The following is a 26498-nucleotide window of genomic DNA, read 5'->3' on the forward strand; positions in this document are numbered from 1 at the left end:
ACGCATCCCACTGTGAAGAGGCCGCTGGAGATGCACATATCCCAGCCTTACACTCCCTGCCACATGACTGGCTCCTGTGGCTGTGTCCTAACCCCGTTCCTAGAGACACGAACATCACTGGGGCCACTGGGCCCCAGAAGCAGTTGCTTGTCTCATACTCATCGCTGCTTGCCTAGGCTGGAGTTGCCCTGATGCTCTGGACATCTTCTGAAGGTCACCTTTGATGGTGGACCCAAGACCTTCAGCTCTCTTATCGTTGACCTCTGTAAAGAGCTATCTGTGGCTGTCGGTTCTCTTTACCAGACATTCATACCAGCCAAAGGCCCACCTGTCTCTGTATACAGGGCCCGGGCTCTGGCTGCTGGCAGCTCAGTGTTTTTGTGCAAGAAAGATCAAGTAAATTAAGCTTGTTTTGAATTGAGTCATTAAGTCCAGGTTTTACTACTTAGAAAAGACCTCTGGCAGTATAGATTCAGAGTGCTAGTGTGATGGTTTGGGGTTAATGGGAAAGAATCTCCAGTCTCATCACCTAGGCTCTGATGGGTACTCATGTCTTTTCCCTTGAACTTACAGAGATCTGCTTGCCTCTGATCCCCAACTGCTGGGATTAAAGGTGCCACTTTTAAAACAAGTACTAGTGACTTATTGCTCCCTTCCACTTTAACACAGTTAGGCCATGGAAAGGTTACTGAATCTCTCACTGATCTCTTTGAAAGTAGCTCTGGGATATTAATGAAAGAGCCATAAGCATCATCCTCACCCAAGACTTAAAATCAGCATAGAGTAAGAGTATTGTGAAGCCATATTTCATTTCCATTCCTCTGTCGTTGTAGGAGCTGGACACACCATTTAGACTCTATGGACTGACCATGAACCCCTTAATCTACAACATCACAAGAGTAGTCATCCTTTCTGCCGTCTCAGGAGTTATAAGCGATCTTCTAGGATTCAACATAAGAGTACGTGTGAGCACTGCTCGGTAGCCCTTTGTCCTGACAAGTACCACATGTGTCCATGGAACCAGCTCTTGGACATGGACTTGGTGCTTTGCAGGCTTTTCAGCTTAGCTGTTCTCATTTTACAAAGTAAAAGACTGAACTCTTGAGCAAACTAAAAATCCAATTTTGAATTTCATGTCAATAATGTGGTCTGGGGGAACATGTTCCTGTGACCCAGAGAAATACAGGAGTGACTGAAAACCTGCAAACTTGAACTGCAGTGTGCCACTTTTGATTCTGGAAGTATTTAATTTTTTCTCCTTTAGAATTGTTATTTATTTCTTCTTATATAAAGGGTTCTTATGGAACTCAATTTGGAAGTACCTCAGAAAATGAAAACCAGAACTACTATATGACCCAGCTATTCACTCCTGGGCATATATCCAGAACTCCATTCACTACCACAGAGATATTTGCACCCCATGTTTACTGCTGCTTTTAATCACTGTAGCAAAGAAGAGGAACCAACTAGTTGTCCATCAACAGATGAGTAGATAGTGGAAATCTGGTACACGTATGTAAGGAATACCATTCAGCTCTAGAAAAATGAAATCACAAAATTTGCAGGAAATGGATGGACATCAAATGTGATAATATTTAAGTGAGGTCACACAGTCTCAGAAATAAAGAACCCTGCATGTTTTCTCTCATATAGATACTAGCCCAAAATACATACACGGATACGTGTGAACACCTGTACTATGGATACAGTACAACATATAGAAAGGAAAACTGGAGGTAAATATTAGGTGATGGAGGAAAAGGGCATAAAGCTAGTGGTTTTACTAGTGTTAACTTGGTAATCAGTCTTTTTGTGTGCATCTGGGATAGATAAGTGTGTAAAAATACAATTGAGGGAGCTGGAGAGATGGCTTAGCAGTTAAGAGCACTTACTGCTTTTGCAGAGGACCTGGGTTCAGTTCTTGGTACCCACATGATGGTTCATACCCATCTAGAACTCTAGTTCCAAGGGATCTGATGCCTCTTCTGACCCTGGTCAGGTATGCATATGGTACACATACATACATGTAGGCAAAACACTTACATAAAATAAAATTAAATCTTTAAAAATGTAAACGATAATGAAAGTGAAAAAATTCAGAACCACAATTGATAGTGCAAGTGTCCAGTGGGCTGTGACACACTGCAGTCAGCGGTGGTGGCTCTGACTGTACGAAGTTCACTGAGCTGTGGAGGCTTGCATCTGCTACGCTTGCTGTGTGCAATTTTTTATTTGCAAGTTCTTTATAATAAACTTTCAATAAAATCGTAAATGGTTCTTGGTTCATAGTCATAAGAATATACATCTAAGTGCCACCTATTTGTCTTACAGCTAACTGGGTGTTTTTTTGTTTTGTTTTGTTTTTCTTTTCTTTTCTTTTCTTTTTTTTTTTTTTCTTTTGGGTGATTTTCTTTTCTCAGCTGTGGAAAATTAAGTCCTAAGCTGAGTCGTGTGCCTGGATTCTTTTCTGGCTGGTGTCACTGCTCGCCCACTGAGGACAAAGATGGCTCACTGAAACCAACGACCCTTGCCAGCTCACATGCATAAACCTCTTTGCTCAGCCCAGCCTAACGAATGGAGTTTCCAGAGGGGCGCATCCTTTCCCTGGGCATGCATGTGAAAACCTGCACTTTCATGGTCTCAAGCAACGTGAACAGTCAGCAAACGAAAGCCTGCCTGACTGACACTGGACCTTCTGAGTCAGGACATTTATCCTGGACCCTCCAGTATTGTGCTAGTTATATTTACTGGAAATAGTCTTTTGGGTAACCATGGTAGATACCCAAAGCATGAAGCAATTATTTTTTATTGGAAATATGCAAATTCAGTACTTTTCTATTATAGTCTATGGATTGGGGATTTCTCTATCAAAGAGAGATAAACTATTTTAGGTTGAATCTAAATAAAAGAACTTTACTGGAGAATTTCAGTTTCTAGGCTCTTCTGCAGGGAGGATGGAAAAATACAGTAACTTTAAACTGAATTTCTCTTCATTTGTAGAGGAAATTTTAATGTATGCTTTTGAGTTAGTCCCGTAAGTGTAGTTGTTGGTGAGTCCTGTGCACTCATGAGTAATTCAGCCTTGCCCATTGGATAGTATGGCTTTGCTAATGGTTTTCCTGCTGTGTATGCAATGTCATGTATCCAGCCTTTAGTACAATTCCAGGTCCTCAGTGTCTAGCCATCGCCACACTGTGCCTTGGATGTAGGTTTTCTTACAAGCATCTCATTATGCATGCATCTCTTAATGGAGACACCAGCATTCTTGCTCATGATGCTCTCTGCTTTGAAGAATCTCTTGAGGAAGACTGGAAGTGTGAACACCTTAATGGTAAGATTTTGTAGAACTTGGAAATCTCCTGTACTACACATATATATCATAGGATTGATTACACATTTTTTATATCTCTTTATTTTATGTGGATAGATGTTTTCCCTGTGTCTATATTTGTATACCATGTGCATGTCTGGTGCCTGAGAAGAAAGCGTCAGATCCCCTGGGACTGGAGTTAGAGATGGTTGTGAGCTGCCATGTTGGTGCTAAAGATGGAACTCAGGTTCTCTGCATGCATTCTTAACCTCTGAGCCATCTCTCCAGCCCTGGTTACACAGTCTGTATGCAGGGAAATTGATGAACTTATTAAAGATGAGCTTCCCAAGATTCCAGGAACTGTACAGATCTCTGTTTGCATCCTTGTCCCTGCTACTAAGTGTCTCAATTTCCTCACAGGTTAAGTAGTGATAACAACTACCTAATGAGGTTGTTCTGGTTTAATGAGATTGTCTAAGTTCCTAGCACCATGTAAAATACATAGTGTTAGTTGCACTGTAAATATTACTTACTGGCTATACCCTTTAAAAATCTGACAGTCATAACTGTGAAGACACAAATAGAGGTAGTGGGCCAGCAAGAAGATCCACCCATCCCAAATCTTGTGAGGGAGGAGCTATGCTTCTTTTTTAAACCCAAAGTTCCATTGATCTGTGTGTGCATGGGTATGTGTCTGAGTGTATGCTCACACAAGTTTGTATATGCATGTGTGGAGGTCAGTAAAGCAAGTCCAAGTGTCCTTTACAAATCCCTGCTGGTTCCTTTGAAGCAGGGTCTCCTGAACCTGGTTCATGTTCTATCAGCCAGGCTGGAAGCCAGAGCAAAACAGATCTCTTGTCACCACTCTCTTTGGGATGTGAATTCTGGTCTTTGTTATTGTGCAGAAAGTGCTCTTAACTGCTGAGCTGTCTTTCCAGCCTTAGGGGCTGTGATTTTTGAAGCTGATCTGTAGACACCCCAGGCTTCAACAGACTGCTCACAGAAAGTAGCTGACCATTTTCCGTAAGGAACAATTGTCTCAAATTTAAGATGAAGTTTTGCAGAGTTTGGCTTTTTTATTTGGAACCTTTATAGTGAATTCTAATAATTTAACTTGAGGGCTAGCTTGGACTATGATTTTGGTGGTGTGGAAAAGGCTTGTGTTTCAGGTGGGTAAACTCATATAGAAAGGCAGCTATTATTTGTCAGTGTTGGAATTGTTACTCATTTGCCTGTCTTATATCCAGTACCAAGTCTGAATAATTATCTTCTGATCACTTCATGCTTCTCTGTCCCCATTGCTACCCACTCCAATTTGACATTATTGTTTTAAACAAGGTCTTTCTGCTTCCATTTTTTTTTTTTTTTTTTTACATATGGCTTCCTCTCCCCCTAGTCCAATCCAGTGTTGTTTTTGTTTAGTTTTTTAAGATGGTAGATCTTTTGCAAAATCTGTCTCATTTGGAATTCATTCATAGTTTACTGTAGAAGGGCGTTGGTGGTGCACACTTTTAATCCCAGTACTTGAGAGGCAGAGGCAGGCAGATCTCTGTGAGTTTGAGGCCAGCCTGGTCTACATAGTGAGTCCCAGGACAGTCAGGGTTACCCAATGAAACCGTGTCTTGAAAAACCAAACTAAAACAAAAACCATAGTTTACTGTGATTGTGAAGATAATCCACAGTCTTTTAAAATAAGGTATTTAGGCCTATTCTACTGAAATATTTCTAAATCTTTATTACATATAAATATTACATAAACATTACATATTGCTTTTGTTGAATATAAGATTTTTAGGTTTAAAAAAGTAGTTTCATGCTGGGGTGATGGTGCATACCTTTATCCCAAGCCCTCAGGAGGCAGAGGCAGCTGGATCTCTGAGTTTGAGGCCAGCCTGGTCTATAGAGCAAGCTCCCTGGTCAGCCAGGGCCACATAGTTAGACCTTGTTTCAACAAAACCAAAAAGGTGTCCCACTGCTTTCTGGATTGCCGTGTTTCTGACCAGAAGTCTTTCCTTTTGTTCCTCCTCCAATGACGAATCTTCTGTTTAATTTTGGCTGCTTTCAAGATTGTTAGCTTTACCACTGAATTGGTGCAGTTGAATTGTTTGTGTTGGTATGACTATTTTCATAGTATTTGTGTTGGGGTTTGTTGGACTTAAGGAATCTGTGGTTTATTGTTTTTGTATCATTTTATAGGTAGTTCATATTTTCACATTATCAGATTACAAAACTTTTTGGCATTAAAAAGTAATTTTTCTACATTCCATTCTGACGTGTCTCCTTTTGGGACTCAAACCCACCATGTGTGTATTAAGTTGCTTGAAGCATCCCTTAGCTCATCTAAGTTTATGCTTTTTCAGACTTTTTATTTATTTATTTTTGTTGTACCTTTAAGTTTTCTATCCTGTTTTGCATTAATTTGGAAATCTCATCCAGTGTATTAATTTTTTGAGACAGGTTGCACTATGTAACCAAGGCTGGCCTCCAGCTCCTCATCCCCCTCCATCTGTCAGCATCACAAGCATGTGCTAGTCTGTCTGCTCTATCCAGTACATTGTCCATCTGTAAAAGTTTGGAACAAAGCCTTCCATGTCTGTCCTTAAAATAGTTATTTTCTCTCATATAATTTATATATTTATATTTGCTATCTGGGTCATTTGGGATTTTGTTGTTGTTGTCTCTTCATTTGGGACATGTTCCTGTTTTACATGCCTGGAAATTTTTTATTGGTTGTGAATTTTTATTGTTGGGAGTGTTGTATGCATGTATTCTTTTTTTTTTTTTTTTTTTTGTAATCTTACTGAGCTTTTTTGAAATGCAGTTTCTTCAAGACAGGGCATTTCAAGGATTGTTTTTAAGATTGGTAGATGTGCCAGGAGCAGCTAGACTTAGGATAATTCTTCTGCTAAAGCAACATTTTTCTACGCACTGCACTTAGTCTTCTGTTTGTGAGGCACAAGGTTTTCCTGCATTGGTAGTCTAGTCCAGCCCTGTGTGGATGTTAGCCTTTTTTCTGCCTGCTTCTTTTGGAGGTTCATTGTGGTTGGGTTCTCATGTGCCAATGCTACCAGTACTCAGTTAAAACTAGGCTACCCTTCTGCACGTCCCTGGAGCTCTCCTCCTCTCTGAGCAACTGCGCTGTCTGGTGCTGGTTCCTTCAGGGGCTCACCTTTCCTGTGCAGCCGTCACAGCAAGACTGCTGTGTTTGGCTTTCCTTTCTACACTGCAGGCCAGAGGCTACTTGTAGGCAGTAGAGTCTTGGGGCTCTCCTTTTTTATATCATCGTCGTCGTGTGCTGCTGCCCTTGTCCAAAGCCTAACATCTGCTATTAAACTTTTCCCATTATTTTTAGTTTTAAGGAGAGACATATTTTCCTCACCTTAGTAAATGGTCTAGAGCTGATGCAGCTGCTCAGGTCAAGGCTCCATGTTAACTAGCTTTGCCTTGTGCTGGTCTGAATGACGTCATGCTTAGTCCGGGCCATTTGAATACTCCTCCCCAACTGGTGGTAGTCTCTGGAGAGGCTGAGGAGGCCTAGCTAGAGGAAGTGTATCACTGGAGAGCAACTTTGAGAACTGAAACTCTGACCATTTCTAGTTCATGCTCTCTGCTTCCCGCTGCAGAACTTTTTGCTGCAGCCAGCCTGCCGGCTGCCTCTACTCCACCGTCATGGACTCCTGTCTTTCTGGAGCTGTAGGTCCAAACAAACTTCTTTGTAAGTTGCCTTGGTGTGTTTTATCGAAGTTCTATAAAATTAACTAATACATGGTTTTCACTGCCACCAGCTAAGCCTCCTCTAGGCTCCTTGGGCTGCTGTGCCATGTCGGGTTTCCATGAGAGCTGATGAAAAGTTGATTTTCCACAGCTGCATCAACTTAAAATATGGAAATTCTTACACCATCAGTATTAGACCTTATAGGAGTTCCCTGTGGTCACCTCCAGGGCCCTCTGTGACAGTGCTGCATTCCTTTCTGGTTTGACATCCTCTACCCCACCTTACTTCTCTGCCTTCACACCATCCCCTTTACCAAGTTTTCCCTTCCTAGGCGTGTCCAGGTGTTTCTTCTGCCTTGGAATACATATTTTTCTTTTTTTTTTTTTTTTTTTTTTTTTTTTTTTTTTGGTTTTTCGAGACAGGGTTTCTCTGTATAGCTTTGTGCCTTTCCTGGAACTCACTTGGTAGCCCAGGCTGGCCTCGAACTCACAGAGATCCGCCTGCCTCTGCCTCCCGAGTGCTGGGATTAAAGGCGTGCGCCACCACCGCCCGGCGGAATACATATTTTTCATCTTGCGCTGGATAGCTGATGATTAGCTCTCAGCCTCCACTTTTCGATAGCGTCTCTCTCATAACTCATATCACTCACTGATTTCCTTCATGTGTCTCACCATCTTCTGCTTGTCTTCCCTCCCATTGGACTGTGAGCGCCCTGAGAACAGCAGAAGAGTACCAGGTTCCCTAACAGATACCTGGGAAGCGTGCACCGGGGGAGAATAGCCCTCGTCCTGTCTGTCCCCGTGTGCAGCCATCAGTGCTTCAGCGAGCCCCAGGGACATCGAGTGACTTGCACTTTGATTCCCCCAGAGGGCTAAGGTTTTGGTAGTATTACATTATTGAGAAATAAAACCAAGATGTAAAAATAGAATTAGGTTAAAGTGTTCATACATTTAATTTTAGCAGTAACTACCAAAGAATAAGAAATGTACTTATTGATTGGGTTTTAAATCTGTTTTACTGGGGAAAATCATCCTTCCTAAAACTGCTATGGAGGTATACTCTATAAACCTCCTAGACATGTTTAGTTTATAGTTGTGACCATAACTTAACACGGAAAAGCTAAATAACCATGTGCTTGCCTAACTGGAATATGATTTTCTTCACTTTTCAGCAAGAGAAATTCTAAATAACAGAGTGTCTCAAATGTGTCAGTTTATGGGTTCAAGCTTTCTGTTCACTGGTGGACAAACCATGCAGGGTGAATCAACCTTATTTTAAATTAATAAAATGGAAAGTTTTGAAAAATTTAAATCTGCATTTTAAAATTTTTTTTATTTACTTATTTCTTTGGTTTTTCAAGGCAGGGTTTCTCTGTGTAGCTTTGGTGCCTGTCCTGGATCTTGCTCTGTAGCCCAGGCTGGCCTTGAACTCTAAGAGTTCGCCACCGCCACCACCACTGCCACCGCCACCACCACCACCACCACCTGGCTCCCCCACCTCCCCTTTTTTAAAATCTGCATATTTTTAATAGTCTAGATGGGTCTTGTTCTCAAACATGGTGATTTGGAGATTCTTAATTTATACATACATGGACTAGTCTAGTAATTTAAGTAATCTTCTGTTTCTTGCAGTCACTGGTGCCTCTTCTGAGCGATGAATTTTGAATACAAATTTGCAGTGGCATACCCATCCTGCACAGCACATACAGCTCCAGTAAGGTAGTACTCAGGTTAACTAGTGGTTGTCGTCCTAAGGACAAGTTTCTTGGTTTGTGAATTTGGGCTTTTTTTCTTTTTGACTTTAATGTACATAGTATAAAATGGGCATTTATCTACAGGACTGTGAAAGCAGAGTTTAAGCTAAATTAAAGCATTTGGCTGTGTCCATATTTTAGAGTGTGAGCTTTAGACTTTTTCTACTAGATAAAAATTCTTCGTAAGCACTCATATACTCCCTCATATTTAATGCTGCTTGTGTGCATAGTGACCCAGCAGCTTGGAACAGGCTCAGCTTCTTTATCAGTACATTGGAGGGACTGACAGCCTGTCAAGTTTGTAGATCTGTCAGATGAATTCAGCTAACTAAAGGTGATAGACTTCCCAAGTAAATGTATCTGGTGCTCTTTCTGAAGCTGGTAGTTTTTAGGACTGTTGTATTTCAGTCAGTCTGTGCAGATGTTCTTTGGTCCCAAGGTCATATGGTAGGCTAAGGTCCAGTCTGCCTCTTTGTGGAGGTCACTAGGCAGAGCCTTACTCAAGCTCTTTGTGTGCCTTTAGTACTTCCGGTGAGAAATAGACATTTGTCCAGATGTTTACAAAGCATTTGGCTTTGTATTTCTGCACAAGAATAGTATCTTCCCTATTTGTCGTTTTCTAATTTGTGTGAATGCACGTACAGAGTGCATTCACACAAATGCACACAGAGCTCAGTGGACTCAGGTCTTTCCTACCAGGAGTTCTGGCCATGGAAGGGTTGGTGGCAAGTGCTCTTACCTGCTGAGCCATCTTGCTGCCTCAGTTTCCTTTAATTAAATGAATGTATTCACATGTCAAAATAAATGCTTTTTGGGTCCAAGATGCTTGATCTAGGAGTTGACTCTGCTCAGAGCGGCTTGGCTGTATGGATGCTGCAGCTGTCAGAAGACTGCTGTGGGACCGCAGCTGCCTGGGAACAGTCAATGTGCTCCAAGAACTGGGGCTTCTACTTTCAGCAGCTTTGGCTCTGACACATTTCCAGTATTTCCCTTGTGGGCCTGGAAATGGAACTGGAGTTTTAGTGTGAGGTCATGCAGTCACAGAAGTTTTTCTCCTGAAGAGTATTAATCAACCAGAGTTTTGAGGTAGGATTTAAGTAGTGTGTGTGTGTGTGTATACGCACATATACACACACATACATGAAGTGAAATAAAATTAAGTCCAGACACTTAATTCTAAAAGTAAGTTTAAAAGAAATAAAATGGTTTTAAATAATGAGAATTGCCATGGAATTCTATGAACTTGTGTAAGTGGTCTATATTTAGTTCACTATAAATGTGTAGTAACTGAATTCCAGTGAGGTGAAATCTCTTCTCTAGCAGTGGAGAAAAAGGACATTTAAAATATGTCTTTGCAATGAAATATGTAAATAGGCATAATGGTATACAACTCAAGGCTTTCATCCACATAGGAAATTAAGTACAGGCAAAGGTACGTTATTATGTCTTTCTGATTTTAAGACTTTGATGACTCAGATCATGATGGGAACGAAGCCCCACAAACAGCAATGTTAAATGATGCTGACAGTTAAAAAAAAAGCAGGACATAAACTTTTTTTTTTCTTTTTTAATATCTATATAAAAAATAACGAGCGATTTACAGATCTTTCTCTAATCAGAACCTCAAGTGTATATATAAAGGTACTGTACATATATAAACATTTACAACCAGGACATCCATATTTTGCTCAGCATTCCAAGGCCACGTGGCTAAGTCAGTATATAATCAGTACAGTGACAGGTTACTTAAGGAAGAGCCATATCAGACTGACAACATACGACATCAAAGTTATGTCACAGTTAACAATAAAAATAGGATTTGTGTCACTAATTGTGGACTATAGGGAAAATAAATCATTTCTGTGGTACTAAATTCTTACCATTTATCAAGCCTCCTAATTTTTTTCTATTCAAGTAGTTATAATAGATGGGTTAAATATAGTTCTGGGTGGAAGCATGTGTTACCTACAGGGCCAGTACAGTTGGTCACAGTGGAGTTTGTCAGACTCACAGGATAACAGAATGAGGGTTCAAATACTCCATAAGTAGACAGTTTTGGTCTGAGAAATGTGTCTGTATTTATAGATGCTTCTGAATGCTGTTTCAAGGAACCTACCTGATCTATTGTATGAAGTTAAAAATTGTCTCCAACTTTCAGTTTTTTTCTTAGAGTTTAGAAAAGAACTCTGAAAGCTTTTCCTGTTTTTAAATAGTTAATTAGCTAAAAATTAAAGTTCCACCACACACAGTCTATACCATATTAGTCCTGACTTGCTGGGGGAAGCCCAGGGCAGGCTCTGGTTCTAAATTCTGCCCCCAGATGAACTTCTCTGTGCCACAGGAGCTGGTGCTTTGTCTGGCAGTGGACTATAGAACTGGCTTCATGATTAAGTCCCTCACAAAAACTTATGTAATATTTTGGCTTTTCAATAATATATTAAGGACTAATGATGAATAATCAAAATACCCAGATATAGTAGTTTTTCTTTAAAGAGAAACAAATGGTACTTCCACATGCTTCTGTACTTCTCTCACTATAGCAGGTGATCTGAGACGCTGTAACTACATTAGGGCTGGCTAACACAACAGGAGGTTGTTCATTCTGTTGCTTAGCACTTTCTCATTCTGAGCATTCAATTGTAAGGAATAACTTGAAGTTACTTGAAACACCTTACTTAGCCATAAAAAAGCATCTTTAGTATTTGACCTTTCCTGTAACGTAGTGATGTTTCTGAGTTGAATTTTTAAACTAGGACAGTCAGAAGGTATGAGAAAAGGCAGGTGCCAACTTTCAATGATGAGCTAATGATTTTTTTCCTCTTCAGGGACTCAAATATTTCTCTCTGTAAACATGCAACATGCTATTGAAAACATCTTCAAGCCAAACCGAACTGTTTCATGACTGGCAATATCAGAATGGGAAGGATAAAACAGACATGATACAGTAGATAACTTGGCACGAATACAAAGTGAGTTGTGACCACACTGCTAAGATCATGTCATTGCTGAGCGGGCAGCCTGAGCAGGGCATGGCAAATGAGCCCGTGGATGCAGCTCCTTCCTGAACATGAGGAAGGGCAGCCAGCCAGGGCCAGGTGGGTCTTAGCAATCCCAGAAGCCCTTCATGCAGCCTGGATAACTTGATGCTCCAATTAGGTATTGAAGACTTTCTGGGGAAAAACACCTCCCTCCCCCTTAAAAGAATGCTGTTTTAGTAAAAGACTACAACTTCATTTTCTCTGTCTTATACACGAGGTCACAGCTGTTTGTCAGCCATGCCAGCAGTGCCTGTGATTTTACTTGCACGGGGCACTCTCCAGGGCCCTGGAGTGATGGGTGCCCTCTTGACGGGAGAGCTGTTCTCAGGGGTGCCCCCTGCACGCTCCTGGCATTGGTCAGCGGCCTCCGGCTCTTTCCCTTTGCGTTCTCCCACTTTACTTAATGTCACCTTCCCCTCAGGCTCCTGTGTGAGCTTCTTTGCTGAGATCTGGACGTTTTCTCCTGTGGTTGGCTTCTTCCCTTTTTCCTTCTCCGACACCACCCTACTAGCAGTGTTGTTAGTCTTCTTGGATGGAAGAGCTGTTTCATCAGTTTTATTGCTCTTTTTCTCTGGAGACCTTGTTCTGTTTTTTCCCAGTTGAGTCTGCTTTAGATCTTTCCTGATGACCCCCGACCTTTCTTTCCCATCTGGGAGCTGTTCGGCATTGACAAGGGTATGGCCCGCCGCTCTCTGGCTCCCAGCCTCTGGTAACTTGCTTTCAGTGTTTGATGGGCCACTGCCTCCAAGCTTTGGCTGTTTCTTGGGACTAGAAGAGCGTCCTCTGCCTTTTCTGCAGGGATCTTGTCCAGAGCCTGCCTTAGTGGTGATCTGGCCTTTAGTCTCTCCTTTCCTAGGACTGAGTGACCGATCTCGAGATTTTCCTCTGGGGTCACTTTTTAGGGGCCTGGGAATCTTTTCCAGATGTTCCTCTGAATGTCGATTAGCTGACTTTTTGGGACTAGCAGATCTACCTCTTCGTGTGACACTGTTTTCTCCTTTTAGTAGAGTCTTCTCACCATGCCCATGACTACTGGGTGGATCCTTCTTACTCACGTTTTTCTGGAGAACAGTCTGATGCTTCGTTTCAGGCTGGCTTCCGTTTAAAGTGCTTTTCTTTTCTGGTACAGTGTTCTTTAGTTCTTCTGCCTTTTCACATATCTGAACTCTATTCAGAGAGTCTTGGGTTCCTGGCACATGAGACTCTTCAAATATGGAAGCAGAATGTGGAGATGGGAGAAGTGGTGGCTGTTCATCATAAATGACATTGGAAGATGAAGGACTATTAATATCCCAATCACCTAAAAAGTGATTGAGTAAAAGACAGTTATACTCCAGAATGAGAAGTAGGAACAGGGAGCTTTGAACTCTGACAGCCATTTGAACATGTTACTGGTTGCATAGCCCAAGGAGGAGTATGTCACATAGCTTATACACGTTTACAGTTACACCACTCTCTGGAAAGGCAGATGCCTGTAGATATCTGCTCATGTATGAAGGGCAGATTATGTCATAATAATTGTTTCACTTATGTACTGTAAGAGGTAATATACGATCTGTAAATTATTCATAAAGCCAAATAAGATACAAGTAATAAAATTGGACCTAAGTATCTGGTCCAAGAAACTTACTAATTAGGCTATTATTACTGTTTAACTTAAGGATATGCCAAAATCACTAGTGAAAAAGACCAGACTGTGGTAACCCAAAGGAAGTTTACGGGCACTGTAATAATTTTCTTGTTAGGCTGTCAAATTTAATGTCAAAAGGAGACTGAAAAAGTGCAGAAGACAGAAGTAGATGTATTTAATAGCATCATTTTAATTAAAAAGAAAATGAAAGAAGTGATTTAAAAGACATGCAAATTTACCAAGTCTTTTTAAGGAAAGACCAAGAAAAGCCCTGAAAGCCTTAATGTTGCTCAGGTTTCACGTAGGAGCACAGACCGGAAGGAGCCAAACCTGAAGAAGGAAGAGAAAAAGCCTAGGACTATGTGAAAACAAACGAGCACAGTTAGCACAGCTGCCATGGGAACGTGTGCTGTATGAGCAGCCGGTGGAAGGTACACAGAGGATCACAGCTGGAAGGGACTGTAGGAGGTGATGTCTGCAGTGACCCTACAGAAGCCCGGATGGGGAGCTGTGCAGGGGGAGACGCACACAAAACGGGTGTACTTACTCCCTTTAGTTCTAGGATCATGCATTCTCGAAGTGATTTTTAAAACACTGTGACAGTTCAAAACATAATAAAGCCAAGGGCACTTACTATCAGTGCAGGAGTACAGACATGATCTTAGATACCCTGTCCCCAGGTAGTGGGGCTACGGCAACTTCTTTTGGTAAGTGACTAGAAAATCCTACAGTTCTGGCATTCACTCATTACAAAAGACAGATATATCTTACTGTAAGAAAAGAACATTTATTGACAATGTGTCATTAGCCAAGGAGGGAATAAGGTTGGGATATTCTGGAGCCATTTGAATTGTTTGCCTCTAATGTTCTCATTTCTTACAGGCACATTTCTCTACAAAAAGGATTATGTGCTTTCAGATGAAATAAAGAGAAGACATATTCTATCCAACTAACATACTGTTTGGAAACATCATTTGCAGTCTTTGCACCACTTCCTTTGGTGGTTCTGGTGCCAGTGAAATGCCCATCCCCTCCAAAGGGGCACCCTTCTGCCGTCCCTCCCCAGCACCAGGGTTTAGCTGTTTGGCTTACCGTGGTCAGGTATCAAGCCAGTTCCTGGCCTCAGAAGGAGCAGGACTTTATTTCCACCAGCCTGAATGAGTTCGATTGCTCGAGTATGTGTGATGCCTTGTGTAGGTTCCCCGTTGATTTCAACAATCTGGTCACCAACCTGGACAAGGAACATTTACAACTGTTTATGAAATAGCAGAGACCTGTAACTCCGCTAAGTCATTCTCTGTTGTAAAATGTTTAACCTAGACAATGCTATCCTGGTGACAGCTGATGGGTGGGCAGATGACAGCGGTAAGGAAAGATAATGCACAGTTTTATTTACTTCATGAAAATTTTACATGGGAAAGTTTTATGTGGCTCCTAGGCAGGATCTGAGCACTAATCAAGAATCAGATTCTGCTTTCCCACATGGGTCCGGCCCTAAGGCTGATCTCGAGTACTGCAAAATAAGAAATAAAAATTAAAAAAAAAAATCTAGTTTTCTACCAAAAGTTAAGACAGTAGAAAAGGTGGTATTTCTATAGTAACCTAAATAACAGCACAGAACAGCAACTAAATGACAGTCTATAAAGGGTGCTCTCAAATACAAGCTAATAATTGACTTGATTTACTAAGCCTGGGGCAGATGATTGCTCATCACTGAGGCTTTCCTGAGATACTGGCCATTCTTTGTATTGCCAACATATCCTGTATATGTGTGAGGCCTCAGCTAAATGATATATTTGGATATTGCAATTTATAAAGCTTTGAGAATACATTAATATGACCACTTACTTAAACCAATTCCTGGATTGCATATATTGACTTAAACATAAAATCACTTTCCTGGGAAACAAACCAATAACTAGGACTAAGAATAAGATACCACATGCTGGTGTCATTTTTCCAGAAATGTATATTTTAAAAGAGAATTAAAAATAAAGGCAAATTTAACAGAAAGGAACATGAGTAAAGATGTGATTTTTAAGATCTATATCAAGGTGCCATGCAAGTGAGAGTATTTAAAATGAACAATGAGATTACTGAAAATCAAAAATCCAAATATTCCAAATATCTGTAAGATCATAGACAATCTGTAAGTAATGTGACAGAAGAGACTCAGGATTTGAGGGGCTGGAGAGATGGCTCAATGGTTAAGAGCACTGACTGCTCTTCCAGAGGACCTGGGTTCCATTTCCAGCACCCACCTGGTAGCTTACAACCTTCTTTAACGCCCGTTCCAGGGGATCTAATACCCTTTTCTAGCCTCTGTGAGCCAGGCAAATACATACATACATGCGAGCAAAACACTCATAAAATAAAAATAAATTAGAAAAAAAATCTACAGATCAGCCTGACCTGACAGGAAGCTGGGGTTCAGGTATGTGGTTCCTATCACATATAGCTTTAATTGTTTTCTAGGTCGTGGTCTCATTTTCTTCACCTGTTAAATTAAGACTCCAGTCCCTCCTTGTAGAGTTGTTGAAGTCAGTGCATGAAACATGAATATATACCACCATAAATAAGTGCCAGCTTTCAAGGTATTGTAAAGTGCACTGGTATAATGATTTGATTGCAAATTATGCCCACCTCCACACAATGAAAACAATCACATAAACTATGAAACAGAGAGGAAAGTATTGTTGCATATTCCCCCCACTGGCTGTTGTTGTATATTTATGAAGAGAAAAAGACATGTTTTACTCTTGAACAAGTGACGGGTGTGAAGGGTATCACAAACATGACAGGCTGGCAGATTTCACTGACATTATGCTTTAAACAATGCCTAGAATTCGCATGTTGGAAACCTAACCTCTGAGGAGTGGGAACTTGGGAAGCAATTAGATTATCAATGGGGAGTGGCTTTAAAAGTGAGCTCCCATCTCCCAGGCATTCTCTGTCCCCCTGCCAATGCTTACTGTCTCAAGAGCCCCCACCAGCAAGGCTGTCTTAACCTGAGGTTTTACAGGCTCCAGGTGTGACAGTTAGATTTCTTCTCTTTATATATTCTCCAGTCTCAGGTATTCAGTTAACAAGCACACTGAGACAAATACATTAAATGAAAAGAACTCAAGCAAGTTTGAGAAGTAAGACAATAAAGATAACAGAAAACAGTAAGAAAGGCAATTAACAAAGTCCTTATTGTCCAGAATAAGTGAAACAAAAGCCACTAAGCCCCTTTGATTAGTGATAAAAGAATTATTTTCCAAAGGAAGTATAGATAACAAAGTAGCTCTGAATAAATAATTCCAACAATGAAGGAAAACCAGTGTGAGTATGACTGGTTCATCTTAAGAGTGAGGTCACCGTTTTGAGTCACATTCTTTGTCTTAAGCCACAAACCTGCTCATTTTAATATAAATAAAACCTAATAAAACTTGTAATTGAGCAGACTTGCCACCAGATGTCGTTTTAACTTTAAAATAAAAATGAGAAGGAAAGGGAAAGTGTGGCTTTAGGTTTCTGTTAGTCAGGACATCAAGGTTGTGTAGGAGAACTCTATATTGAAAACCAAAGGGAAAACACTCCTCTGGGAGGACAGGATCATTTTGTTGAGATTTTAAGTTACTATAAAAAGTCAATAAAATGGTGAAAATTTTTGAAAAGCTGGACAGTTTTGTATTATTGAAAAATTACGAGAGATGGGGTGAAAGGCAGACACAGAATAACGAAAAAGACACATCTGTAGGCCGAGCAACTCAGGTGGTCAACTGAAGCCAGCCTTAGCAAACCAGTGAGGCCTTAAAATTTAAAAACAAAACAAAACAACAGCAACAACAACAACAAAAAAACCAAAACAAGAATAGACAGAAAAAGAAAGGACAGAGGAAAGAATGTTTCTTAATAATAACAATGATAATGATAATGTTGCAGTTGTGGCTGCAGAGGGGCTCAGAGGTCACATAACCAACTCTAACTCCAGTCCCAGGAGATCTGACGCCCTCTTCTGGTCTCTTAGGGTACTGAATGCATGTGGTGTAAAGACATACAGACAAAATATCCCCACACATAAAATATTAAATCTATAGAAAGTCACTGTCTTTCAGAGCAGTCTGGCACATGGATTACATTATCTTACAACCTGTTAAAAAAAATGGTATGCCTCCTGAGGAAATCCAATCCAGATGATCTCAGCAAGGAGCTTGGCCTCCCTGAGCCTCAGAGTTAAGTAAGTGCAAGTATTGCCACTTAGCTCCTGAGCTAACAGCAGCAGAAGTGACAATACACATTGCTTGCAAGACAGACGAATCTGACTCCTTGCTAGCAGTGTTAGGATGGAAACCTAGGCCTCAGGTATGCTAGGCACACACTGAACCACACCCCAGGACTTCAGGACCAGTTTCAGACTCAGGAGACTTCCAGATCCTCTGCTGACCCGCAGTGCCACCCCGACCCATAAGCTAAACGTTCTCTTGATTTCTGAATTATACTAGCACATTGTTGCTGTACCACTAATCCTGTCTACCCAGTAATAAGAGCTCAGGACAAATCTTCATTTTCTAAAAGTTCCAATGTGCTGGAGAAGCAGCTCTGTTGAGTAGAGTATTTGCTGCCAAGACAGACTAGGTTCGAAACCAGGGGTCCCCATGGTGGAAAGCAAGCACCAAGTCCCACAAATTGTGTTCTGACATGCACTTTGGCAAGCGTACCCCCACACACGTGTCCATACACTAATTTTAAAGATTAGTTATCTAGATTTATCAATCCATTCTACCTTCTTTGTATCTGTAAACATCTATAAAATATTAATCCTAATTTAAAAACTCACCCAGAGCATCCTTTTGAAAACCATTTATGAATTACCCACTGAATATTCAAGGCACTGTGAAGTATTGAAGATCCTGGGATTGAATTTGAACTGCTACTCTGAGACCAGTAAGGGAGGAGGAGACCAGCAGCAAGGTGAGGCCCTCCCATGGCATCATGGAGAATGTTAATTGAGAAGACCTCTCTGAAAGCTGACCTAGTTTCTTATTAGAACACATCTGAATCTAACAGTTAATAGTCTACTTGCTTTTGTTTTCAAAATCTAGAGTTTATTTTTTAAATAAAAGGCTCAGTTTCTGATGTAGTTTAGAAACTGCACATTGTCTGCTTTAAGGCCTGTTTGGCTTCCATTTGTATGGTGGAATTAGTAGATTTGAGGGCTCTATTTGGAACCAACATTTTAAAAAGAAGAAATGTGAGCCACACAGTAGTTGTGCAAGCCTTTAATCCTAGTACCCGGGAAGCAGAAGAAGGCAGATCTCTATGAGTTCGAGGCCAGCCTGGTCTGCAAAGCGAGTTCAGGACAGCCACAGCTTACACAGGGAAACTCTTGTCTTGAAAAAACAAATGAACAAACAAAACAACAACAACAACAAAAACCAAAAAGAAGAAAAGTGAAATACCTCAGCAAAGGAGAGGTAAAGAGGAAGAAGAAGGGCGTGTGTGTGTGTGGGGGAGTCAAGAGAACTCTAAAGCATGGAACAATGGACCCAAACCCGAGGCTCGTAAAGAAGCTGCTTAAGGCTACTTGGCTACAAAATGGTAGACAAAGGATCTGATTTGTGTCTTCCTCGATTCTCAAACCCGAGCTCTTTTCACTACTGAACCATGTGAGAAAGCAAGCAGGCCAGACCCAACAACTGTTGATCAGTGGCTCCCATGGCACTTGGCCCTTCTCCTTAAAATAAACCCTCAGGCTCTGGTGTGTGGTGCTCCATTTCTACCCTTCCTGCTTTGCTTTCTCGTGTGCACAACTGTAGGCCCCACTCCAAGTTCTAACCACGGCCTGCTGCTCTCTACATCTGAGTGATTTAATCTAGCACAAAGCCTTGCTCATCACTTCTGTCTGGGGCACGTCATCTAAGACCTGTGAAGTACACGTGGACAACTAACTGGTACTTACAGAATGACAGCGGTTGGCTGCCAAACTCTTTCTCCCTGAGCCTATCTATTTTTATTTATTTATTGTGTCGCACAGGCAAGGGGAGGTCCCCAGACATCTTCTGTCTTTGTCCCTTTGTCTCTCACTGACCAGGTACTTAGGAGTCATCCACGCTGGTCCTTCTTGCACTGGAAGGTGACCTCCTCTATTTTACCTTCTAGTCAAAGGGTTAGCACCCAAGTTCTCACACCACCACTCCATGCAGGAGTGAGAGCAACCTCTCTTCTCCATCCATTTGCACACTGCAGTAGACGTATCTCAGCAGCAGCCGCTCGGAGCACATCTTGGCTCTAAGCCAGCACCTGCAGACTGATAACCCACCCTCTTCCCCCTCCACTCCTCTGTACACATCCTAAAGAACTACACCACTCAGCCTGTACACAGCGTTCTGTTCTGTGGATTGCCATCCTTCATTTCACCCCATTGTTATTTCTTCAGCTTGGCGAGCTTTTCTCAGCCTTTTCCTGGATTGTACTTACTTACGCACCTCCGTTAGTCACTGTCTGACACTGTACATGTGCCTGCTCATTTTGAGGGAGGATTGGTATCGTCCTCTCACCAGCTCATTTACTATCAGCATAAAGTCTTGGTTAGGCAAATACTCAAAACTGGTTTTGAAGTGAATGATGGGTATGAAGCAGTAATGTTGAAAACGCAAAGCTGCAATCAGTCAGAAGTTATTTTTGTTTCTGAGACAAGGTCTACTCATGTAGCCCATGCTGGCCTTGAACTTGCTATAGTAGCTGAGGACGACCTTGAACTTGTGACCTTTCTATCTCTACTTCCCAAGTTCAGTGATAACTAGTGAATTAACTGGTTTTTTAAAAATTAAGGCCAACAGTTGTTTTCTACATAAAACTCCTCTTTAACATCCAGAGGAGGAAAAAAATGCAGGTCTATAAGCCATTGTCTCCAGTGCCCTATATAGTGCTGGTGTTGCAGGGCTGAGAAAGCCTATGAGAGAATATTACAGGAGGGAATTCTGGTCTTTCTAATAATCATAAAGGTTGGCAGGGTTGGAATTTTCTGCCTCTACAGGGAACTAAGTGGAAAAACTCCCTGGGCTTACTATGTCTTGGAAGAAACTGGAGACTTTTCTGCTAGATTTTTTATCCTGCTATCCTCAAGACTTAATAAGATGGAAGTGTATTTGATTTATTAATCCATCTGCCCTGTATGCTGACTACACAAGAACTCATTTTTCTCACAGAAAATGTGAGATGGTTGTGGAAACCATCAAACTAGGAAACCCTGGGTACCTAGAAGAGTACAATGGCAGCATGTGGCTGCTTTAGGAAAAACCCGTTTCTATTGTGGGAGGTCTGGATTCCCTCTAGAGCAGTTATTTTTAGAAGTTTCTAGTCTAGAGCCAGAAGCAAAGGTTACAACCAGAAGCCAACTCACGTGGATTCTTCCGTCTTTGATAGCAGGGCCATCCTCAGCGAGGCGAAGGATGAAGAGCCCCATATTGTATTCCTTCCCTCCTCGGAGGCTAAACCCAAAGCCTCGAGGGCCCCTCTCCAGCTCCACTGGGTAACACCCGAGGCTCTGGAGGAAAGAAACACGACACAACAACGGTCTTAGGCACGGCTTGCACTACATCTGGAAGAGAATCTGCTTTTATGGCTGGGAGAAATGGTGTACACTCCTGATAGCATTTCTATGTTGTACTTAATTTTTATAAATTCAAATTAAAGTCATTTGAAGATTATGTGGTCTTCTAGTTGATCAATGTGCAAAAGAACAATTCAAGAACAGAATTTTTTAAAGTTTAATTTTTTAAAAATTTACTTACTTTAAGGAGATTTTTATAAACTTCCCTGAGAAATAAGCAAACAAAAGCCCCCCCTCCCCCTTTTAATTAGCTACAATACTATGCACTTGTACATATTCAGCCTAGGTTTAAATTTCTCCCTTTTCAGGGCAAACTTTTATCTCTATACCCTCTTGTATGGTGTAGTGAATTCCAACCACATTAGCAGTTCTGTAAAAATTAGTAATTTTGGAAGCAAATGTATCCAAACAGATTTGCAATAAAAATACCAATGTCAGTGATACAGCAACCCCAAATGTCAGCACCAGAGTGTCTGTGTTTACCTGATTATGCCGACTCCCCACAATTGAAATCACTGCGGTGTCAGGCTGTGCAAGGTGCTTATGGTCAGACCATGAATGTCTGTAGGAACTGCAGACATCTTTCCCAATTTCACCTTCTAGGGCAATTCTGAGAGAGAAACCAAGTCATGTTCTGTACTGAGAAAATGAAAAACAGTCTAAAAAGAAAAGTAGATTAACTTTTCTCAAAGCTGAGCCTTGCCATCCTCTATCTTCACAAGATGCTGTAGACAGACTATCTCTAGAACCAGAATTGCTAGAAAAAAAGACTGCTCATTTCCTCCAGAGTAGCTTAAAGCCTGTGAACACCCCCCCACCTCTCTTAAATGGTGCCTTGTTCGAGTTGTTCTCAAAGAAAGTTGCCCTCAAAATAACTGAACCTGGAGCAGATATGGTGACCTTGTCACCATGAGAAATGGACCTCTCAAAGCCCCAAGGCCTGGGGAGATGCTGAATTTCTGGAAACCTAGTTTTTCTTTTATGACTAATGTTTTTAATAACAGGAAAGAAATATGTACAAATTATTGCCCAAGTGTCAGGCAATGTGAAGGGCTGATTCAGGTGGGGCTAGGCCTTCCCTACTGAAGTGATTATCAAGAGAAGCAGAGTCGCTGCTGGTGTCAGGCCGACTCCATCACCGTGCTGTGCCTGGGATGGAGGCTGGGAAGAGGGGTGAGAGTCTGGAGGGGCGGGCAGCACTGGGAAGAACTGTGAGGATGAAATACACAAGAGTTTTCTTTCTGACTCGGCTATCTGGCTTATGAATTACTGCCTGGGAGGGGGACAGAGAAAAGCAGGGAGATGAGAAAAAACCCAAAACCTGAGAATAGCCACACCTGTCCCCAGGTATGTGGTTGGCCTGTGCCTGTCCCGTGGGCCTGTGCTGCAGCGCTGGGCTTTGCCGGGCTGAGTTGGTTCCTGATGGTGGACCGTGATGCTCTGTTCAAATGAGAAAACAACAGAAATCGGAATCTGTACATGAAAACATGAAGACCAAGTAGATCTCTAAGTAAGCAATAGCAGTGGTTCCTGTTCCCAGCTTCAGGCTTTCACAGACTGTACTGTTGTGTCCTGGAATCGGAACAGTAATGTCTCCCTCTCTGGCTTTAAGTAACATGTTTCCAGAGAATAGGAGCCCCTTCTTATTTCCTATTTCCACCGGTCTGTCTCCTCCATAACATGGTGATCAGAACTGCACATACTCAGTCATATCTGTAGAGGACAGAGTTCTAAGTTTCCAGAGCACAGGTATTTTTCCTTCCTGACAGTGCTAAGTGTCAGGATGCTGAAGCACAGAGGCCGTTCTGCAAACTATACACACCTCGGAACTTGCATTTTAATAGAAGAAAGTATTCTGCCAGATGCTGAGCATCAAAGATCACCGAGTCACCTAGAGTGTTGAGGGAAATGTTTATAAAGATTTCCTTGTGTTTGTTTTCTGAGAGCACAAATGCAAGAGAGAGAGAGTAGTATTCATGTCCACGTCCTTCTTCACTGCTTGGGAGACTGACCGCAGAGCCAACCAAGGCCTACATCCACACCTAGATGGATGTTCCGGGAGACGACAGTCAAAAGAGAATCTTTATCACCGTCATCATCAAAATGATGTCTCCTCTGGAACTGCATTCTCTTCAAGTATGTTCAGAAGCGTTTACCTTATTTTGTAAAAATGTTCAATGTGGAGGCTATTTTAGATTAGATCAACATAAAGAAATTGATAAACAAATCTTGGAGTATAATGGAGATAAAATCTGATGTTAAGGGATGGAAATGTAGGAAAATCTGAATGCAGGAAGTAGAAACTTCAGGCTTTACAAACCACTATTGGATTCTATTTCTATAACTTGGATTAAATTCTTTTCCTTCAAAGCTGTATTTAAGAAATGTCTCCTGTTGGGCAACAGTGGTTAATACCTTTAATCTGAGCACTTGGGAAACAGAGGTAGGAAGATCTCTGAGTTCAAGGCCAGCCTGGTCTACAGAGTGAGTTCCAGGACAGCCAGGGCTGCACAGAGAAACACTGTCTCAAAAATGAAAACAAAAAAGAATGTCTTGCAACTAGAAGCTAAGAATACCCCTAAAGGCACAAGCAGGAAGGTAAGAAGTGAAGACCGCTGAAAGAGAACACAGTCAAGCCAGGCAGAGCGATCTAATCCTGCTTTCTGCAGGGCTTATGTTGACACAAGCCCACTAGACGAGGATTCATGGGACCAAGTCTTGGACCAGACCTTGTCTTTAAAGACAAGTATCCCAGGAAAGAGCGGAGTAGAGTAGAGCTATCAACTGTTTTCTTTGTATTGAATGTGTTTCTTTTTTAATAGTGCAGTAAAAATTTTTCCTAGAGGGTTTAAGGGTTACAATTTGACATCCTAACTTTTTTTTTAAAGATTTATTTATTATGTATGCATGTATCTCTGCATGCCAGAAGAAGGCACCAGAACTCATTACAGATGGTTGTGAGCCACCATGAGGTTGCTGGGAACTGAACTCAGGACCTTTGGAAGAGTAAGCAGTGCTCTTAACCTCTGAGCCACCTTTCCAGCCCCTAACTTTTTTAAAATATGAAAAAAAAATTATGTATTTAGTTTTTGAGACAGGATTTCATGTAGCCCAGGCTATGCTTGAAATTGTTATGTAGCTGAGGATGATCTTGAACCTTGATCTCCAGTGTCCACGTCCTGAGTTCTGAGATCCCATACCCAGTTTATGTGGTACTGGGTTTGAGCCCAGGACTTCATGCAAGCTAGGCAAGCATTCTACCAACTGAACTACATTCCCAGTATTTTTTCTTTTCTTTTCTCTCTTTTTATTTTTATTTATTCATTTATTTTTTAATTTTTTTTTCAAGACAGGGTTTCTCTGTGTAGCTTTTGGCCTTTCCTGGAACTCACTCTGTAGCCCAGGCTGACCTTGAACTCACAGAGATCCCCCTGGCTCTGCCTCCGTAGTGCTGGGATTAAAGGCGTGCCAGGCAGTGGTGCACTTTATTTTTATTTTTTTACTTTGAGATTATAATTACATTTCTCCCTTTCTTCCCTCCAGATCCTCCCATATATACTTCCTTATTCTCTTTCAAATCCATGACCTCCCTTTTCACTCTTACTGCATGTATATATGTATATGTTTATACATATACAGCCCTCTAATTGGATGTAAGACCCATTCAACAAGAGGGAAACCACAACATATTACCAGAAAACTGGCGAACTACTCAGAGCTAGTGAAGTCATGTTATTGGAGGAGAATCTACATCCACTAATTTACTAAAAGAAAATAATCCCTAACAACAATAAAAACATTTGTCCTTAAATCCACAGAGAAGGAAACTTCTCTTTGCCACAGACGGAGAGCACTACAGAAAAACCCCAAACAGTCAAAATGCAGAGTTGTGGAGCCTAGACCCAGTGAATACATCTACAAAACACTCTTGCACCAGAGGCTCAGGGAGAATGACAGAAAGGGGGCAGGAAGTGTGTGAGCCAGAGGATCAGAGTTTGCCAAGAGACTGTCTCCCAGGGATCACTGTAAGAAGCTATATCCTAAAGTCTCACCACCATGACTGCCCGACGTGAGCTGCACAAGGATGACACCGATGGACATGCCACAGTGGAGGAAAGCTCAGGAGGCCTCAGCCTACACCAGAACTACAGGCAGCTGAGAAGTTCTGCAAGAGGGAGAACTAGTCTTCCCCAGGGAAGAGTATGCCCAATGGTCAGCCCTGAACACATACACACAAGTAACACGATACAGACTGAGCAAGTTATATCTAATTGGTTTTCCTGTTACCAATCTGCACTTCCCTCAGTTCCTGGGCCTCTAGTTTTAACATATCCAATGAACCAGACCAATTATCTTGCTTTAGCTCTTAAGGTAAACTTTGTGTCATGTATGAGATACTAAGTTTGTCATCTGAACCCACGCCTTCCTGTTTGCCCTCTGGTTAAAATGTTACTTTCTGTGGGGTCCTTGGCTCCTCATGCACACCGATGCCGTTTCTACGATGCTGAGCACGCTGTGGGAGAGGGGGACAAGGACCTTCTCTCCTGCTAGGTGATCACCTCCGACTCTAGGAATCGCACCCTATCTTTGTGCTCCTGCTCCCTCTGGAAACTTCTGTCCTACTTTTACTTACTGGGTATGTCCCTTTCAACTTACCCGTCGCTAAACGTGACAGCCCTCTAGAGAGTTGAAATAAATCTCTTCTTGCCATTATAAATTCATAGCTACTATTTGGGGGATGAAAACTGATAGAAAAATTCTATCTATCAGCAAGATGACAGGGAGATACTTCTATCTTTGTAAGAGTCCAACACAGCTGTGAGCAATGTTTTTCTATTAAAGGTAGTTTTTCTGACAAGGACCCTTATTTTCTGGACCCCCTCCCCTTCATGTTTATTAGACAACTATGTCAGATTGGGAAGTCAAACTCCCACTAATAGAATGAGATGTAGTTACCACCTATATCAGGGGTAAAAGAGAGGCCATGTTGGCAGAGTATGTTTGCTAGGATAGTTTGGGTTCTGGTGCATACTTTCTACAAAAAGTAATTGCTTTGCTGAATCATTTTTGCTTTGTTTGTGTGCCCCTTTTATGAGACACTGAGAATATTCTTTTCCCATATAGATACATTTTTGGCTTTCCTAACTTTATTAGAGTGATGGTTATATAACATCAGAATAGAACAGTATAATAAACAAGCTGACTGTTTTTAAGTTTTCTTCCACTTTTTTTTTTTTCCTGAGATAGGGTGTCTCTCTCTAATTGTCCTGGCTGTCTTGGAACTCTCTCTGTAGGCCAGACTGGCTTCGAACCCACAGAGGTCCACCTGCTTCTGCCTCCTGAGTACTGGGATTAAAGGTGGGCCCCACTAGCACCAGACTCCTTCTATCTTAAGAAGAACTAGTATGTGTAATCAAAACGTACCATAGGTTAGTGTTTCTTTTCCAGTGTGGTG

At 41.5% G+C, this 26498-nt stretch overlaps 2 protein-coding genes across 10 annotated transcripts in view; one reads left to right on the plus strand and one right to left on the minus strand.

Annotated features, from left to right (window-relative positions):
• Positions 1 to 2924, plus strand: part of Phtf1 (putative homeodomain transcription factor 1) — a 43403-nt gene extending 40479 nt beyond the window's left edge. For all 7 annotated transcript variants that reach the window (XM_015999226.3, XM_042279638.2, XM_006980808.4 and 4 more), the window contains 2 exons: positions 834 to 959; positions 2421 to 2924. In XM_015999226.3, coding sequence (XP_015854712.2) covers positions 834 to 959; positions 2421 to 2441 — 147 coding nt within the window. In that variant the 3' untranslated portion in view covers positions 2442 to 2924. The remainder of the gene's footprint in view (positions 1 to 833; positions 960 to 2420) is intronic.
• An 8289-nt stretch (positions 2925 to 11213) lies between these two features.
• Positions 11214 to 26498, minus strand: part of Magi3 (membrane associated guanylate kinase, WW and PDZ domain containing 3) — a 234499-nt gene continuing 219214 nt past the window's right edge. For 2 of the 3 annotated variants that reach the window (XM_042279633.2, XM_042279635.2), the window contains exons 17-21: positions 22381 to 22483; positions 21527 to 21653; positions 20834 to 20977; positions 14539 to 14677; positions 11214 to 13116 (exon numbers count right to left, since the gene is read on the minus strand). In XM_042279633.2, coding sequence (XP_042135567.2) covers positions 12035 to 13116; positions 14539 to 14677; positions 20834 to 20977; positions 21527 to 21653; positions 22381 to 22483 — 1595 coding nt within the window. In that variant the 3' untranslated portion in view covers positions 11214 to 12034. Of the gene's footprint in view, positions 13117 to 13685; positions 13777 to 14538; positions 14678 to 20833; positions 20978 to 21526; positions 21654 to 22380; positions 22484 to 26498 lie in introns of all 3 variants that reach the window. The other variant, XM_042279636.2, reaches the window with a different exon arrangement.

Source organism: Peromyscus maniculatus, chromosome 6 (genome assembly GCF_049852395.1).
Source record: "Peromyscus maniculatus bairdii isolate BWxNUB_F1_BW_parent chromosome 6, HU_Pman_BW_mat_3.1, whole genome shotgun sequence".
NCBI lineage: Eukaryota > Metazoa > Chordata > Mammalia > Rodentia > Cricetidae > Peromyscus > Peromyscus maniculatus.